This window comes from Neopelma chrysocephalum, unplaced genomic scaffold, assembly GCF_003984885.1.
Source record: "Neopelma chrysocephalum unplaced genomic scaffold, ASM398488v2 Primary Assembly neopelma1_96921, whole genome shotgun sequence".
Taxonomy (NCBI): domain Eukaryota; kingdom Metazoa; phylum Chordata; class Aves; order Passeriformes; family Pipridae; genus Neopelma; species Neopelma chrysocephalum.
This window is the reverse complement of record NW_020925564.1, coordinates 3,162,370-3,182,898: the sequence shown is the minus strand read 5'-3', so window position 1 is coordinate 3,182,898 and position 20,529 is coordinate 3,162,370. Positions and strand designations below refer to the sequence as shown.

At 35.1% G+C, this 20,529-nt stretch overlaps 1 protein-coding gene across 50 annotated transcripts in view; it reads right to left on the bottom strand.

Moving 5' to 3' along the window:
- The window catches only part of PTPRD (protein tyrosine phosphatase, receptor type D), a 436,352-nt gene that overhangs the window by 13,157 nt on the left and 402,666 nt on the right, over positions 1-20,529 (bottom strand). For all 50 annotated transcript variants that reach the window (XM_027670585.1, XM_027670632.1, XM_027670638.1 and 47 more), the window contains 4 exons: positions 5,108-5,393; positions 4,380-4,558; positions 2,990-3,116; positions 1,910-2,035 (listed from right to left, as the gene is read on the bottom strand). In XM_027670585.1, coding sequence (XP_027526386.1) covers positions 1,910-2,035; positions 2,990-3,116; positions 4,380-4,558; positions 5,108-5,393 — 718 coding nt within the window. The remainder of the gene's footprint in view (positions 1-1,909; positions 2,036-2,989; positions 3,117-4,379; positions 4,559-5,107; positions 5,394-20,529) is intronic.

Here is a 20,529-nt window from a genome sequence, read left to right as displayed (position 1 = left end):
AATTTCACTGTACAACAACTCACAGTTCAGTTTCAGAAATAACAGGGAATTCCACACCAAACGCTGCTGGCACCTGCAAAGGCAACATGCCTCATTTTTTGTCTGTATGGAATTATTGGTCAGCTTGGCTCTGCCAGAGCATGGATGGTATTCTAACGGTATGGATGCACTTGGAGATGAAAGGGAGAGAGGATGATTGCAACCACTGCAGCATTTACTCTTCTTTGAATGCAACAATTTAGTCAGACGATCTCAATTACTGGGTGTGACAGCCACAAAAGCCAAACTATGGGAAGAATATAATGTACATTTTAGTAAGTAGTTCCCATTTCTTCTGGTAAAGGAGATACATTTTCCCAGCATATCTAGAAAATTTAGGATGGTACTGTCAGCTCACTGATGACTTTTTAACAAAAGTTTTTACATTTGAAGAGCAACAATATGTGACAGTAAAATGTCACAATAGGACTGTCAAGGTGCACATATGCTTGATGTTTTAAAAAGAGTTGTATTAATATCAGGTAAAAAAAAAAAAACTAGTCCTGGTAAATTTAGTTATTTGACCCTTTCAGACTTTTTACTGGCTTGATAGCTGTAAGTAAACAGACTTTCTTAAATATTCTACTTCAATATAAACTCTTGAAAGAACTATTTGGAAATATATTCTGTTTGCAGACACTTCCAACTACAACTGTGGCTTTTGTTATAACTGTTATTTTAGGATCAGAGCTTGGCAAACTATGTCACAAAATACCTCTTCCAGCATGAGACAGAACAGATTTGTAATAGGTGATCTATGAAAACTATCAGCATATTTGTAGTGAAATTGGCTTTTACTATCTCTGCTTACAAGTGTGCTTAAAGACTGATGTTAGGAGACTGTTCTCCACTTTTGTGGTTCTTCACAAATAGGTTAGCAAAGCTAGGAGTCATAGCTAGATCCTTACTAGATTTCAAACAGAATGAAAATCAGATCCAGAGTGTCTACAGTTTCTGTACAAAAAAACTACACTAAATCTCATTTGCCAAATAAAAAGGTTCATATGCTGACTTGGTTAATGACAATACTATCCAGTTTTACTTGATGCTTGGATTAAAAGCAGCAGTCTCTCTAACTACGAGAATGTCTAATATTTTGGATGCTGACTGGCAATTCTTGAGTATTCACTCATGTTATTCCTGGACAGTACATCCTGCTATTTTGACTTCCTACAGAAATGGAGGCTGATAGTGTGTTTTCCTGCCATGCAGACTAAAGCGTTAGAAATGAAAAGTCTGAAAAATGCCAAACATACATTAAAAGTTTATGTATATTTAATCTTATATCAGTGCTCAGTTTTGGACTCAGGAATTCAGATAAGAAATGCAATATTAAAATGAGGATGCTAGGGTCACAGCTGCATGCATCTACTCTGCAGATAAACTGGAGTGCTGAAAATAAAATTATAATGTGCAAAGCTTGTCAAGCTTTTCTTATGAATGTCATTTGCTCTGCAGTTTTAAAATCTCAATGTATTAACCTTCATACTCACTCAGCCTAGAGGATGGTGCAAAGCAACATATTTACTGCTGTAAGTAGCAGAAATTGTCCTCAGAAATGATCAATGGGGAAATCAGGAAAAAAAGGAAAATGGTTCTCAAATCATTTAATGTATTTTGGCACAAATAATTGTTCAGAACTTTTCAAAGTTGTGCTGCCCAGATGCTAGATCTGAGTGAAGTCAATTGTTCCTACAGAAAGATCCCATTCATTAATAATAATTTTACCTGCTTTTTTGTTATTGCTTGTAGAAAGTACAAGGGTTTTTTAAATAATAATAAAAATTTAAAAAAAAGATATAGGGAAAGGAAAAAAAAGGACATTTTCTTTCAAACTTCTGGGAACAAGTGTAATGCTATGTCAACTTACCCTTGCATCTGTAACCTTGAATTCCCTCAGAATATACTGTGGCATGTTGTACTCTGCCATTGGATCTACCACAAAATACTGATATCTGGCTGAGCGCTCTGCAGGCCAGTATTGGTGGCATTTTTCCTACAAAATGACAAAGTATAATACATTTCCTGTTACTTGAGAGCACTACCATAAGTTGGTATAAACCTTTTCTTACACAGTTAAGTGTAATGTTCATGACAAGTGCCATTAGTGAGAAGAACATGAGATGCTCATGTTGGTGAGAACATTAAATTTCATATGCAGAGTAAAAGCTTATCTTTAATATTAGATTGCAGAGGCATTCTCTCTGGTCACTGTGTATCTGAACTTGTTTACACTTCTGCTCAGTTTTATCATCTATCAGTGACAAGAGCTATGCATAGTCTAATTTTCAACACAGATTTTTTTTCCTCCATTTAAATCTTGAGACCACCTTCAGCTTTCTTTCTTTTTTCCTGTTGAAGCAAGCTGCCCGAGCCTCAGTCAAGACTCTATCTCTGCATCCACTAGCCATGTCCTGAATAATCTCTATTCCCTCATATACATGGCCTAACTCAGATTTCACTTATTACATGCCAGCTTTATCTTGATGTAATCCTATCCAAACAGTAAACTGCTTGGCTCTTTCCAGTACACAGAGTGTCAATGGAATGAGTTTAGAACCCTAAACTGGGTGCTGAAACTTTACCATTCAGCACAGAACATGCTTTCTTTTAATACTGTTACAAGGAGACCATGCAAAAGTGAAGTTTCCAAATCAGAAATAATCTTTCTTTTTCAGTAGACAGCTTTCTCTGCATACTTTGGAATATCAGCATGCAGACTCAGTTGTTGAATCTCATTGTGTCCCACAACAAAATCCTGTGTCTAGCTTGTCTATTGCAACTCATCAACAGATTGGAAAACCTTACAGCTAGTGACCAACAAGGCCACTGATATTTCAACAGAAGGAACCTAAAGTCTCTTTTTTAGACACTACCAACAATGAAATATTCTAATAAAAAGAACTGCTATAACCAACACCTTAGTAAAGGAATTTAGAGCAGTACTTACTCTGCCCATTTCTCGTAGCTTAGTGAGCATGACCACAATTGTAGAATTATGCTCCCAGAGCATTCTCCAGAAGTCTTCAGTTGTTTCTGCTAAAGGACCCTGTGTAGCTATGTAAGCTTTTTGTTGTCTGTGTTGAAAAAAAGTAAATTAATAATAATATTTTAATAAAAAAATAAATTGATACCCATGTCCTCTGTTTATATGCAAGAATTATCTAGGGGAAAAATGTATATAGTATTAATAACAAGCCCATTAAAGCCTTATTATGATTGTTTAAGTAAACTACGGATTTTTATTTTTAGAACTTTGACAGGAAAATTACTCTGTTAATATTATGATGTATGTCTTTATCATTATTATTTAAATTTTAATGCAACTCTAATTGCTCAATTTGGTGTGCTGTAAAAAGCACTTAAGAAACAGTTGTGCTGGTTCATTTTGCAGAAATAACTGTCTAACAATCTATTAAGCTTAGGAATTACAGGATCAGGCAGTTTCTTTATTAACTCCTCTTCGACAATCTGATGCCTCCAGCACAAGTAAGGCAGGAAGAAAATTTGGGAATGGAGTGTACTACATTTCCAGGTCTTAATATCCTACTAGTGGAAGCTACTACCAAGCTGTTAAAATCCCCTAGATCAGCAACTTTATGAGATGATGACCAGTTCTTGTTCTCACTTCTTTCAATCAACAGAAACACCTCTGTGGGTGATAGTGGGTGATTGGTTGTTTACAGTTATGAACAGAGGCTCAGAAAATGATCTCTGTGGATAGGATACTTAGGTACACCTAAACTGTCTTAGGGAAGCTATACCACTTCTCCTTTATGCCTTTTTCTACCAGCTGCTTGAGTCAGCTAAGGGCATATTGCTCTAAGTTGTCATGAAGATGCTGATGGGCAACACAACTGCTTGTGTATAAAATGCCCTTGGTGGTTAGGTCAAGTCTTGGCCCATGTTACAAGATCATAGGTTATAACCTTGACACACAGACTCTATCTCCTGTATGTTATTTCTATGTATCTTTTAAAGCAGAATAATTGTGAAGAAATAGAGGTTCCAAGTCATGAATGTGCTTAAAATCTCAGTATCTTTCAGTATGTAAAGCATACTGGGAGTTCTCTGTGGCTTAAAGATAGGTAAAAATATAATGTTTAAGATTCTATGTTATTTACAGAATTTTTCTGTATTGCATGGGGTAAAAATCTAGACCTTTTATTAAAATTCTAAAAAACACCCAATCAAACATGGCAGGTACAGATAATAATAAATACTAATTTTCAATATTATACTAATTTTCAATATTAAGTTTTGTTATTTTCAATATCATTACATAAACAATTCTGTAAACTTTTAAAACAGTCTGTATGAGAACACATCACTGTTAGTACCTGTATCCATCAATGAAACTGGCATTAATATAATCAGAGCCTTCTACTCCTCGGATAGGCTGCAAGCATACCCTTGTGGACTCATATGGCATAATATTGACAAGGCGATTTTTGAATTTATTACATGGAAGATTGGCACTGATGAATCTTGAAGTGTGAGCCTTAGAGCTAGCAAGACGCTGTTGAAAACAAATTAAAAGAATAAGGCTGGATATAACAAAACAAATGACACTATCAGGTATTGTAATCCCTGCTCATTATCCATTAATGAATAATTTCAACTTCAGTTCCTTACTTTTCCATATTCTACTGCATTACCTAAATATTTGTAAAGCTTCTTTCAAACACTTTATACAAGTTTGTGTCTGCTCCATTTATGCATAAGGACAAATTCCAGCATTAAATCACTATGCAAACACACATTTCAAACTATAATAATAATAAAGGAACAGCAGGGTTAAATCACTCTCATTGAATGGTTCTTGTCTGGACACCCATTGAAGATAGAATTGTATGTTTCAGAAAGAACACTTCCTAATTTAAAATTTTAGTTTGGCAATGTCTTTAGCATTTTATTATATTCCTGGATATATATTTTGACGATTTTTTTAAAACATATTGACTAATAAATGTTTTTATATATTACTGGAAACAACTGGTGGAGAACAGAGCAGCTCTAGGTGTTATACCATTTGGTTTTGGTTACCCACAGCATAAAATCCCAGTACCTTAAATTCCAGTTCCATTCCTGTGACATTCTCGCCTGTTTCTATCTGTGTCAGCTTCTGGATATATGCATACAGGTTTCTGGCTGGCACTTCGGTATTTCCACATGTCACTGCTTCCAGCAGTGCATCATGGATAAAGATGTATTGGTCCTCAGTTTGAACCATGTAATTCCTCTGTGCTCTCATTAGAGTTACGTGGCCATAAATATCTACAGTCTTTTCATGCTTTATTCGCTCTAACATGGCATCTATCACAATGAAACAGCCAGTCCTGCCGACTCCAGCACTAAAAGAAATGAACACAGGAGAGAGAACATGAAGGACTTTTTCATTCACTGAGCTTACTTTCATGCCGTTCAAGTTTTAAAGTTTTTGTAACACTGATTTGAACTGCACATTTTTCTGAATATGAACATAAGATTTTATGAAAGACACTGCTGCCCTGAAACAAGTAAACTCCTTAAACATCCCTTACAAGCAATTGAGAACGTGGAATGCTTTTATATGAGATCTTTGTATGCTGTGGTTTCAGGCTTAACTACAATAGAAATCACATTGCAACATGTTCTAAAAATATATATTTTATAAAATATAAATTTCCATTTCTTAGTAATGGAAATTACTGGAGATGATGAACACTCCAAGAATTCAAGCTTTATTTGTAGAATCATTTCTAACTCATTAAACATGCTATTCTGTTTATAGAGGTGAATTTATTGGCAAAGAATAATGTTACAGAAAATGAGTCTTATATATTTCCATCATGCTTTGGAGGTAAACTTTCTAACCCTCTCCCAACTCTGCCAGTGGGGCTCCTATTAACACAGGACATTTGTTCTGTCCTCTGCTCTTTCATTTAGCAAGGACATACTGCTAGACTTTGCAATGCAGACCCACAACTACACAGTTTTGCTAGCCATAGGCTGGGGAAATCCACCAGCTGTTTGGACACCAACTGTTCTGAATCAAATCAGATCGTCTTTTGGCAGCCATGTGTTAAGACTGAACTTAAGAAGTTTTGCTTCAATTATTTGTATGCATGTAACTATACAAAACACAAGTGTCAAGTGTAATGGGTTTTGGATATTTGTTTTCTCTCCAGGATTACATCATGCCTGTAAGAATGAGTGATAGTTTCTGGCCTCCTAAATGCTTAACTGTTTTCAGCTAGTGACATGAAATGCAGTATGTAGTATAGTAAGCAACAGTTTATAAACCCTCAAGATACTGAAATTAGCTAAGATGAGGATATTTAAGAACATCACAAATTGCAAATTTTTTAAAAGAAATAGAAAGAAACAAAAATAACTACAACTCAGCTTCTAGAGGACAATTATATAAACCCCAAAACTTCTCACATATTTTCTTGAGATATTAAATATCTTAAGTCCATCCTGAAATTGATAAGCAAGGTTAAACATTTATTTCTTGCTTGACACCTTAAGAATCTTTGCCAGCTACCAGCTAACTGCATTTACTTACAACTAAATCAGAAATAAGTACAGAACGGAAAGATATTTTATCTCACACAAGATAAATTTTGTTTCTCAAATTGCCTATTTGTATATTGTTAATCATGTATTCCTACCACCAGCTAGTCTTCCAAGAAGCAGATTCCCTTCAAACAGCTGAGGACTTTTGCTAGCAGACCAAATGCATCAATGTCAGCTTTCTTACCTGCCACTCTGACAAGTATTAATCAATATTCTGTGTTTAAGAAAACTTACCAATCAATGACATTCATCAATGGGAGTTGTAGAGACGGAAAATACAAAGAAAAATAAAATGATGGCTATCCTAAACAGTAGTTAATTTACTTGTATAATTAAAGCTCTGCATTCCAGGAAAACTAGATGGCATTAACACTGCTAATAATCAGGAAGAAAAACTCAAAAAGCTGTTTTTTGGGTTGCTTTGGGTTTTTTTCTTATAATGGCAATGACAGCAACACAAGTAACACACGTTTGTATGTCAGATTGGTTAATATCAAATTTTAAATAATTCTTTAAATGATTACTCTTCACATTCAGTTTTTATCAGCATAACAAGTGCTGGCCAAGTGAGAAATATGAAGGTTTGACAGTGCAGATGTTCTCAGTAAAATCTCGAATATGGTTCTTTTTCCTATCATGTATTAATGAACTGCTGTTCCAGAACGATGTTTATAACTGGATATGCCGTTTTCCAGATGAAACATTAAGAAGTTCACTGATACCTGCAGACCCCAGCTGCAAAAGTCCACCCAGTAAAAGGCTTGCACCTTCAGCTGGAAAAGGCAATTTTCAGTTCTTCTTTTCATGTCTTGTATTATCATTTATATATTTATTCTTCCAATGAGCAAATTCAAACAGGAATACTCATTAACATAGTCTAGCACAGAAAATATTTTCTAGTTTACAGGTCTATGCAGTGTTTGTAATGATCATGACACCAGACTCAAGCACATTAATGTGCAGTAATTTCATGATCAGGATAGAGGGGCTGACACCCTACATTTATTAAGGCATTTGGCTTCAGTGGGCTCCTGACACACTTGTCTCTGGATCATTTTATTCAGCAAGATATTTTACTATTTTAAGGCATTCAGGACATTCCAATTCTGCCTGTTATAAATGAGCTGTGTGTCTACCAGACTACCCTTTCCACATAAAAATGGAACCCAGGCCATGAAGATTTCAACTTTTCCTCTTTGAAACATGCCTTCCCAATACCTTCTAACTCTAAATTACAATAGCTCATTATATAAAAGCAAGAAACTGTCATATCTTTATTCCCGGTTTCTCCTTCTCTTCTATCACACAGACTTCTTAATATAGCATGATACACTGCTGGGAAGCCATGCAGTTTGAATTCTCACTAATAAATTACTGAAACATAAAAAAATAAAATAAATCTCCATGTACTGTCTGCTAACCATGATAATTCAGCCAATAAGAATAATTTCACAAATTAATTCCACCTTTGTTATTTACTTTCTTGCCCTTTTGGTTTGCCTTTTCTGGTGTTACTGTCAAACTTAGAATTTAAAAAAAATAACCTGTCATTTCAGCTAGTGAAAGGTACGGTTGTGTTTGTAAGCTGAAAACCTAAGGAATCTATTACTAGGAAACTGTTATTGCTTAAAATACTGTCATTTACATTATCGTAACATTTGTTTTCAATTTCTAAAAACACGACTGACTCAGTCCCATGAGTTGAAACATGCTTAATGTCCTGTGATGCAATACAGCTACAATCCACAAAAAGAAAAATGAAGAGACATAAGGGGGCCATTCTGCATTAAAATCACTGTATGGATGTGTTAAAGGTTGGCTTTTGTGATTAATTTGTAGCTGTTTAAATGATGACCCTTTACCGATATTTCAGTGGTTTGGCAAAAGAAGGCAGTGTAATTACCAATATTCACAGATCATTTAACTGGAAGCAAAGACAGTAAAATGTGGACCAAAAATCATGTAGGACATTTTTGACTCATATCAGGGGAAAATTTTATTGAATATTACTGTTTCAGATTGAATGAAGCTTGCATTTTTAAACTGAAAGTACCTAAAATTGCTTGTGATATGGGAAATATATAAAAAGCCTGGATTTTATAATGGAACTTCATATGATTACTAAGATTCCAACCCCACAGAAATTCTGTAGTAGTTCTGACAAGAGCAATATTTAGATTATTTTACCCCTTTTTCTTGTTAAGAAATTAGAACAGAATTGAAAATCACCCCTCTGACCAGGAAGTAGCAAAAAAAAGCCCCTTGTGAATCCACTGAACATCCTTTTGAAAAGATAAATCTGACTGAAATACCATAAAGACATTTGCAAAGAGGTAAATTTAAATTTCACTTTAGAATAGACACTGGATTGCTTCAAGAATTCTGGTACTGGCTTATAAGAAACCTTTGAGAACTGATCTGTGAGTGCACAGTGACTTTTTTTTCTTCTCACTGTGATTAAGGTCAGCTACCAGCCAACAAGGATGGTATACAGAACCTTCTTAGGTGTAATGCTTTGCCAAAAAGAAGACTTCATCCCATATTTTCTTCATCCCTATGCTATGCATGGAGGCAACCACATTTGTCACTGTCACATACAAAACTTTTTAAAATGAACATGGAAAAATAAAATGAAAAAATCAGGAAACAGGAAAATATTTCACTACAAGCAGATAAAGCTCAGTCTAGAACTCACCCTAGTTTTCTTAGATAGTGGGCAAAAGCATGGATGGGTCACAAATCAAAAGTCAGCCTTAGATCTTTCTTCCTTTACTGAGTTTTATGATGATTTTTCCTTACAGTCTGTACATTCTCAGAATTCTAATATTCTTCAAATACAACTGCCCCAGATTTAAGCCCAATTTTTTGTAATATGCAATTGCAAAAGTGTAATAATATTCAGGAAGTAAATTTGTTCTTCATCTAATCCTGAGTTCAGCTCTGGAGAGATCAAGGACAAGAAGCTGTCTTATGAGATTGTTATCATGAACACAAACAAACAAACTCTCAAATATTAAAACACACAGAATCAAAACTCCCAGAAATTTCTCTAACAAATCCAATGTACAGAGAATAACTGTTAAAATAACTGAAAAAGGTGAGTTTTCCATGCAGGCTAAACACATAGCATTAGTAATGTTCAACAAATCAAAAAGTTTTTTTAAGAGACCCTTCTAACAATGACATTCCATTACAGCACTTCAAATCCTCTCTCCAGACATAAACTAATGTTACATGGAGGAGGTGAAAGGTGATGACTATTCATCTTTTACTTGCAACAGAAGAAATAGGATCATGAAACAGGATGATGAGAATTTAAAACAAACAGGAAGTAGTTTTTAAAGTAGTACATAATTAAATTGTGAAACTCATTGTTACAGAATACCACATATGACAAAAAGAAATTCACAGAGGAAAGGATTAATTAGGGGTTATTACCCAACAAGTTACAGACAAAACACCCCTTGCAGAAATCCTTTTATTAGACTTTGTTGGAATTTTGATAGGTATTCTAAAAAAGTGCTTATCCAAAAGAACATTCTAGACACGTCCTGGGAGAGAAACTAAAACGTGCTGTTGACTGTTGACTCTATAAACAATACATGCCATAATTCTGCTTTTCATAGAGGATTTTTATAGATACATCTTTCTTAATCACTATATCATCTGAATTCTTGAATTACTCAGACATATAAAGAAAAGAAATTAAAATAAACTATTCCCCTGTACTGTTTTATCTGAGCACAAGGATTTACTGTGATTTTTTATTTCAGACTAATTCAGTTCTCAGATATCATCCTTATTTTCCTACTTCTCTAAATACAATCTTATATATTCAGTGTACTGCATTCTGTATTTAGTATCAAAGAGTAACTATCCTAAATCTGTGTAACTAGCCAAATATCTGTGATGTTTGTTGAGTTTCAGTGTATATTTTACATTCTTTGTACTGTATGATGCATTCACAATGCATTCTTGCCATTGTGCATTTCACTAAAGAAAGATCTAAAATTTACTGAAATAGAGTTTAGTGAAATAAAGTTTTAAAAAAAGGAAAGTATTTTAAGGTTAATTTAAAAAAAAATCTTACTGTGAGTTGTTACCTTCAGTTAAAGACAGATCTATGCACGAACAGCTGTAGTAACACAGGAAATTATGCTTCTGGGTAATTTAGGAGAGGAAGTACACAGAGATGCTATTGTCAATAAATAAAAGTGAAGATTAGAGCACAGCAGTGAAGTCAATGAACAGAAATTATGCTGCTAACAACTATTTGTTGCTTTCTTTGCAGTTCAACCTGTTTTGCATTCTCAGAGTGGAATGTTTTGAGGAGTTGTTTCATACTTTTGAATATTTCTGTACTCTGATTACATTTTCATGCAGAAGAGCTATTAGCCTATCAGTGTGAGTAACAGAAGGTGAACTGATGCTATCTGAATTAAAGAATGTGGGAATAAATGTGTTTGGCAGTACTGGATAACTGGAAGACCTTGAAAGTACTTGCTGACAACTAAGCTGATTCCAAATTTCAGAGTTCTCTGGAACCCTCCCTGATTCTGGGTGTTTGTATAACTATTGTGGTCAACAACTGTTTCTTTTCTTAACACCAGCTGCCCTCAGGATTTTTTTCTGTTTGGGTTTTAGACTGACAGAACAATGTTGAGGTCACAGATTGTCATCCAGACACAGTATTTCATCTGGTAAGTACAAAGGAAAAAGTAGACCAGGACTCCTAAGTCCACACTGACTTTTTTTTTTTCAGTACCAGTCACAGTTCAAAGCCCTAAATGAACCTGTCCACAAGTCCTTTATTATTCTTTTCCCAACTGCCACCTCCCCCACCCTTCCCCTACTTTGAAAACTTGGAAATAACCAGAAATTAGTCCTCAAGCTTGAAGCGGATAAGACTTTAGTAGCAGGCCTACTGTTTTGGATCTCCATCTCAGAATGTCTCTCCCTTGTCAAGAGAGAACAGATATATCTAAGAGATACATTCAGAGGATAAGACAATGTGATGTTGCCACCTCTAGGTCTGGTTTAAACTGAAATGGCTGCAATACGGTATTAATGCAGTGAGATGTTATACAGTAAAAAACAGAGAAGAAAAAAAATGAGGCTTTTCTGATGAGCTCATATGACGGATAGCACTGTTTTATTGGACCAGCTGGTGAAAAGAACAAATACCCTCTTTAACATCTCTGACAATACTCCTCTGACAGCTGAAGAGCTTGGTTACTGGTACTCATTACAATGTTTCTTAAACTCTGCAGTCTTTATACCAACATGAATTCTCTGAAACTTAGTAGAAAACCAGGTTGTGAGAGGTTAATACCACTAAGCATTTCACATTTCTTAATCACAACTTGTCATTTATAGGTTAGACACTAATCTCTTTCTTTTTTTCCCCAGGATTTTGAACTTATAAGTAAAAATTGTGGACAAGTTATAATACAAATAATGGGAGTTCTGGTGTAGAAGTTGCAAAGTAGCTGTAAAATGAGCTTGGATAATATTATAATATTGTCTAAACATTAAAAACTATTTTTAAAATTCAGGTGACTAGAAAAATAGGCATCACAACGCAGGATTCACTTGGAAAAGCAGTCACTGACAAAATCTGATAGTAAGTGATGAGACCCTGAATTAAGACTACAAAAGTACGAAAAATGAAGAAAGATTAATATTCAGGGCAGAATACTGATTGGAAAGCCTCCATGAAAAGATAACAGGACTATTTTTAAAGCTGCATTTTACTTCTAGAGACACAGGGAGAGGATTTAAAGAGACTTTTATGCTGATTACTTAGATAAAAATACAGCCTGTTCAAAGTTAGCCAAACATGCCGGGTAGCCAAGTTGATGCAATGCATTCCAGTATACTCTGTGTTCGTGGATATTCCAGAATTTAATGTAGGTACAGCTGGGAAATCTGAGAGATACCCCTTTCCAGAATTCAGCTATTGGGTTATAAAAATATTTTCACATTTCCTGCAGATGGCTGGATTCTTTTCTTCACTCATAATTTTAATACAGAATTCATTACGGACAGCTGCTGGCTCTGATAGAACCTAATTGCTCTTTTACTAGACTCAGCTGCAAGCAGTCAGATTTCCTTTCCCTTTGTAGAGTATAATATATATAAACATGGGCGGGGAGAAAAATAACCAATTAACTAAATACATATGGATAAAATGACTCACTAAGAGTGCTGATCAAATAACTTATCAAACTACAGCTTAGGTCAAAGGAAATTACAGGCCTTGTAGGACACGATAATATATATATATGGAAATAATTATCAGCAGCAACATATTTGTAATTTGAGATAACACATGGAAAAGGCATTGCCTTTGTTAAAAAAAAAATCTTACAGAAAATTATTACATTTTAATAAGGGGCAGGTTATTTCACTGAGAGAAAAGTCATCAGTCTTCAGCAGACCTGGTCAACCGAAACCATTTGTTGGCCAAATTGAAGTGAGGCCTCAGTACGTCCACTGGGCAACATAGCAAGAAAATGTGGTATAATTATGAAACTATTTTTACTGTCTTACCTAATAAAAAAACCTTGGAGAATAGTTACTGTTATTCAGATGACAAAGATATGTCTCAAAGGAGGGACTAGAGAGAGTCAGCAGACTAGGGATGTGAGGATTCCCTTCCACCTCCTTCAACATGACAAGTATTGGAATGGGTCAGAAAACTTTGCTGTCCCAGTTTGTTATGTTGGATGAACACAAAGGAAAATTGCAGATAGGTAAAACATGAAACAGCATTAAATAATACCTTTTTTCTCCTTTTATGCAGAGACATTTAGTGAAATAAAGGAACATATGTTTAAAATAAGAGTAAATAGATATCTTCTAATGTAATGTGTGAAAATACTTAGACAAGAAAAAAAGGTCAAAGATAATAAATACAGCCTGGTTTTGTTCTTTAAAATATATGTACAGTCATGAATATGAACAAAAAAGTATCCACCAGTTTTTCTAAGTAGCTAAAGGAATAAAGGGGAAAAGAATTGAAATCCTCATGAAGTGGGACTCAGTCACTCACTAACTGTTTGCTACTAAAGGGGACACTTTACTGAAATATTGTTGACATTGGAGTTTTTTACTTTTCCCTGAAATTTCTGATATTTGCCAATTGTCAGAGATAGGATACTGGCCTAGATACACCACTGATTCTATCTGGTAATAGCATTCCCTATGTTCCTTTACAGGTTTCTGACTGCTACCAGAAACAAATCTTACCCTATGCAGTCACAGCAGCTTTTTAGGACTTCAAAAGATAATCCCGCCCTAAGTCACACCAGTGGGGGGTATAATCCCCTGAACCAAAGGCTAAGTGTCGACTAAAGATGGCTTTATACACAAATGGCTGATTTAATCAAAGAGGCCACAAGTAGGTATTTTTTATAATTTGAACCTCCATGAAGAAATACTGCTATTACCTGTTATTTGTATCTTTTTAATTTTAATAATGGTTCCAGCGATACTTTCTGGGTTTTATTGCTCATAAACAATGGAAGCACATAGTGTACATACAGCTTCAGTTCAGGTTTTAGGAAAGGTTTATTTGCTGTGCAGAACTGTTTTCTAGCTGAAGACAAAACTTGAAAGCAGATCAGCATCAGTTTGCTTTATATTTGACACCTCACGGAGGATTTCTAGACAATATAGCATAGTATTTTCCTATCGCTAACAAAAAAACCCCAACCAAAACCACCAAGAAACCAAAAAAATGTATCAAGGTACCTAGCTAATTTCGAAGGGCTCTCCACACTGCCACATTAACTGAAGTATGGTAACTCTTGTCATGTTCATACTTACAGTTTTTCATATGTAAGTACCTAAATTTAAGAAAACAAACTAGAGACCTAAGCAAATAAAACCAAGAGTGCTGTTAAGTTAAAGAAAGATGTGCTGGGGAAGGTAATAGGCATCTTTGTAATCAAGATGATCTTAACTAATGACACTAAAATCTTAAACAGAGGAAAAAAAAATCCAGCATTACCCACCACTGGCTCAGCATACAGACTGATGGGATTCTGCTTTTTGTCTGCATAATTGCATGAACATAGCCAAGTAATTAAGTGAGAGCTCTTGCGTGTTCAGCATAAAACAACCACCGTCTTCAACTGGGAAGCTTCTGAAACCTAACTTTTCACAATCTTGAAAGCTTTTATGGTAAGAATATGAAGGCAAGACCCAATTCCTGTTCATCTGTAATGCCACACATCACACAGTTATCAAGTAGTGTCTTGCTATGCTGATTTCTTCCATCTAGCCTTTACGAACTTTTCTTCTTTCTCTTTTTCCAGTAGATTCTACAATTCCAACAACTAAATGAAGACAGAGAAAGCATGCAACAACTTCTTAATCAAGAGAATGCAGTTCTACTTCCTTAAACAAAGATCAAGCTCCCAATGTGTCAAACTCTGTATGCCTTGGTACCTTATTCTCTAAGGTACGTATTGAAACAAAATAACTTCTAAGAATAAATTTATGCATAGAAATGAAGAGTCCCAGTCAGTTACTCTGACTGCATGGTTAGAGTAATGTAGACTATTAATATATATGGAATACAATGAAAAAAATGGACATTTACACATTACTATATTTTTATACTAAGAGGAACTAAACATCCTAAGCAGGATCCCCATTTTTTAAGATGAGATTCCAACAACAGCTTTATTCCTCTTTGCTTTTTATTAGTGAACAATAACTTTGAGAAAAAAGGTATTAATGAGATATACAGTGACCTACAGCTAACAGCTGGAGAGGAAATAGTGTTACAGTGTTTTTGTATATGGATGATACTGAGCACAGTTTAATATACAGTAGCAACCCCATAACTTCTGGATGAAGGCATGTGGGTAAAGCAGAGAAGGTTTGGAATATTTTTGAAATTAAAATACTTGTCATACTAAAATGCTCGTACTATCCTGTATTCTCTCGAGCTTTCAGCTGTTCAAGGAAGTTAAGAAAGGTCATGAGTTGCACTCAAGATAGGGAAAGGCAAGGGATGAGGAAGATTTTAGTATTTTTCAATCTTATTTGAGAGATTTCTGAATATGAAATGGGAAGATTTTTCCCCCCACCGTGAAAAAGGATAGGCAGTCATCTGCAACCTACTCACTGCAAGGATTAGAAAATGAGCACTTGTAAGGCCTATGGCAAAATCAGTAAGGAGGTTCAAATGATACAGAGATGAAGTAAAACAATTCACTGGAAAATCACTGCCTTTGATAAATACTTTTTTCCTTAAATGTTATCTTTTTTATTCTTAAACATTGAACAAAAATTAGGTAAGTATTCTACTTTAAGAAACAGAGTATCACATTGTGTTCTGTTATTTTTTGAAAATTATCTTGTTTTTCACTGTGCTAACTGGTTATGTTATTATGGTCAGACACAGATTAAATTAAAACAGTCCAAACATCCTCCAAACATCCAAGTTTTTCTGTTTGCAATAGCAGCATTAACAGTACCTGCCAAAACTTCACAAAATGTCTTAAAGATATGCCCCTTGGTGCCTGTATTAAAAAGAAAGATTCAAACATATGGGATTGCACTAACATGTTAAGCTTTTAGGTACTGTTACTGAACCAACTACTAAAGTTTATGTGATGTTTTGAAAACACAGTGGCATAAAACTCCAAACACCCTCTGGTGCTGTTTTATTGTGATCTGATTAGCACCTGTTTGCCTGCACTAATCCAACTTCAAACAAAAAAGTGTGCTTTCCCCGCTATCATTAGACGACACATTACAGTCTCACCAATGCAGAATCCCAGGGGTTTAGTCTGCATTTTTTCATTAAAGAAACAATTTTTTCTAGATCAGCTCTGCAAACTAGGGCAAGTCATGTAGAGTCACCAGCAGGATTGAAGCATTACTCAACTTCTGTCCAAAGGACTGAAAAGATAGTCTTAAACAGTCTGTAAATGAAGAAAGCATCTATGTGCATCAAGTATTTCAACCACCACAGAAAAATCTTCAGACAACTTACTCTAAATAAGCCAAGTCAAGATTTGAACACATTGTGTAAAGTACCTACAAACAGCATCGGATTGCTAAATTTCATTTGTGGTGTGTTTTTTTCCCCCATGCAGCTTTACCTTTATTTATCTGCTTTTCTCTACCAAATCTCCCATTGAAAATAAGGACCACAGAACACAGCATTTTGTAACAAATACTTTTCTAGATCTAACTTTACCTTGACTCAGTCTCCACTGAACTATCTCTCCTGGCAGTTATAGAAAGAAAACTGTATATTATTTCCTGGGAAAAGAGTGTGATGGCATTATGGATTTATGTTACTACAACTACACTTCATGGAGGTAGTCTTTCCAAAGACTTTCCAAAATATCTGATTATACAAATACAAACTCTGCATTTACATTAGGCCTTGATGCTTCCTTCAGTGCTCCATAACTCTTTTAGCAATGATCTATGTTTTCTCCTTAAAAATAATGTAACATTAAATATATTTTAGCTACCTTTTCACTTAAAAACCTGCCAACTTTTCTACACAAGTATTCTGGCTTTGGCTGGGGTAGAATTTATTTCCTCCACAGAGTTCTTGCCTCTGTTTCAGCTCATGGTGTGGCCCAAGGAAGCTAGGGGTGTATAGGAGGTTTGGAGGAGACATAGCTGGGACAGGTGACCCAAACTGACTAAAAAGGGATATTCCATACCATATGATATCATGCCCAGGATATAAACCTGGGGGGAAGAAGAAAGAAAGAAGGACCTTTGGATGATGTTTGTCTTCCCAAATAACCATTACTGGTGGGGCCCTGCTCTCCTGGGGATGGCTGAACACCTGCCCATGGGAAGCTGTGAATGAATTCCTTGTTTTGTTTTGGTTGCGTGCTTTCCCTATTAAGAAGTTTTTATCTCAACCATGAGTTTTCCAGATTTTTCCTCTTCTGATTCTCTCCCTGATCCTGCTGGTGGGGGAGTGAGTGAGTGGCTGTGTGGGGCTCGGTTGCTGGCTGGGGTTAAACCACGGCAACAAGAGCTTTGATGGTAGAATGTAGTTACGAAATTCTCAAGATATTTTTGGCTTCCCTATTAGATTCAAATTCAATACTGTACAGGCAACCAAACTGTTATCAAAAGTAGATGTCTAAACAACATGCAAAGATGTCTGTTGCATGTACATCAGTAATAAATAATTACCAATGTTTTTTGAAATTCTGATCTTATAATTCTGTATTTTTCTTTGCTTTCATCACAAAAAAATTATAATAAAGACTTCCATTTCCATTTGTGAGATATGTATTTATCAGAACTTGTCTTATTAAATCTAGTAATTTTGAATGGTAATACTTAAATTCTCAGTTAATTTCAACAGTTAGAACTATGCATTATTTTTCTTGTCACTGTTAAATGAATAGAGTGCATTAAAATATTTACAGGGTGGGTTCTTCTGTTGTCAATTGTTTTTAGCTCAGACTTTTTCCAATTAAGCACATTGTAAGTTATTAAATAAATTCTTCACACACTCATGAAACATAACCTAGGACAGGATATTAAACTAGCTTACCAACCACTCAGGCTTTGATACAAACTGGTCTGGGGCCACACTCATGAACCAAGTCCAAACTACAGTCTCCAACTACCTGGATTCTCTACAGAATATATAGCTGTACCCAAAACCCAGGAAGCGAACTAGAAAAATCTCTTAATCCCTTATCATGAAACGGACTGAAAGACAACTGCAGGTCAGTATTAAGGCAGATGTGTAGAATGCAGTAAGGAAAACCTTGGACTAAGCTTTTCACTTACAATAACTACTTATAAATACAGGGAAAAAAAGGGTTTACTTTGTAAGGATCAAAATACAGATAGCTGGTTCTTCTATTTATTCCTCATCCAGGAAGGGTGAGGAATAACTTCTCCCTGTACATAGCCGCCTGCCAGCTTTTATTTTCAGTTTTCTATTGTTTAAAAGTGCAATGGAGAAACTTACAAAGTGAGCAACAGAGAAGAGAGGGAAGAAAAATCCCAGAAAGCAGATTTCAAGAAAAAAATTGGTAACATATAAAGCTTGCTTACTTTTTCTGTTTCAACAGAAGATTAATCTTTCATGAGCTTGAAATTAACTGTTTATGCATGTCTAGCACTTTAATTTCAAACCAAATGGGGAGGATTTTATTGTTGCTATATGAAAGACATATCTTCTAGCCTAAAAATATTGTGGTGATGCTCTATTGGTGTCCCCCTTTTGACTTTTTAAACTAATGTAATAACCATAGAATCATATGATTCTATGAACACGAACTGGAAGGGACCCACAAGGATCACTGAAGTCCACTCCTGGCCCTGCAGGGCACAGCCCCAAGAAAATAATGTTGAATTCAAAATGATATGGCAATACAAATCTTAGAATATAGTGCCACTACAATATGCCTGAAAAGTGATATTCACATTAACATTACTAATGTGAGAAATAGACTTTAGTAACTTATTCTTGTTAGTCTATCAGTTAGGCAGTCTGTATGTTAAATAGGTGTGTTAAGCAGTACATTCATAAACTTTGGCCTGTCTACAACACTTGCTGCTGAATGTCCAGTCACATAAGATTTTTGATTACAGAGACATAAATTTTTAAATTTGTTAGAAATCTGGTTTCATTAATTCTGCTTACAGACAAACTGTTAGCAGCGGGATTTAAAAAGTCTGCTAAAATAGTAGGATATGTGAAATTCTGCTTCCTAGAGGTTAATTATATGAAATGACTGAAATCTTAGTGTCTCAAGCAACTATACATAAGGTAAAAAGCTTATGTATACCAGGTTATGCATATCGTAGAGTATCAATAAATAAATTAACAGGAATTTGGGAAAAAAAGTCCCTCAACAGGCATCAAATCATACTACCTAAACTGAGCACCACTTTCAAGGAAATCTGCATGCATAACCAATCACAAAGAGAAAATAATGGCCTTGTACTTCATCAGTATCGCTGAGTGATAATAAGCATTGCATTTTATTTCATCTTATCCAACGACTAGCTGTATGACTCTTAAGAACTAATTTAATTTGCCTATTTTTGCATTGAGAGAATTTAGGCAATTACACTAACTTAACAGCCTTCCCAGAGTGGGAAGATTAATTTCTTCTATTAAGTTTGGTTTTGATTTAGAGCATAGCATCTTCACAGCTAAGGACCTTTGCAGTTATGGTATATATGGATCAGGCTAATGAAATTATAGCTGAGATAATCTACAATACTAGATAATAATCAAAATGTTTTAAGATCCTATAAATTCAGGTACAAAGAGATTTGGCTCCATTCAGGAAATACTCAGCAAAGTTCTAAAATATATTTGTATTATTATTTATATTTATTCCACATTCCTAATCCTGGTGTTTCAATAAACATTAAATATCTGGCTTTGTTCTGTTATATCTTCTAAACAGTCTGTGCCTTTCAATATTGAATTCTGCTTATTCTGTTTCCCTCTTGACTTTATTTTCCTGTCTCATTTACAGGAGCCTCTTTCAATCAGTTTAAAAGTGTGAAGATTCTGTGCCTGACTTACCAATATTTAAGAAATCAGAACTAGAGGTAGTGGTATGCCGTAATCGTTGTAATTACTCTACCTCAGGTTTTGGATGACAAAAGCAAGACTGGTTTTCAAACATGCTGAGCATTTGTAACTTCAAGAAAAGGGTGTAGTACCTCTCAGCCCTACTAACTAAAGGTATTCCAAAATGAAGTTCAAAAAATCAGTGATCTTAGGAATTTTCTTTGAACAGAGCTACACAGTAAGCTATGCAAGATTTGGCAACGTAGCCGTGGAACCCATCTTACAGTTTACTTCTATCAGAATTGGTATTTATGTTCTGAAAATGTTCTTATCAACATGATTTTAAGGCTGTCTAAAAGATCTGCTCTTGTCAAACATTTCCAAAG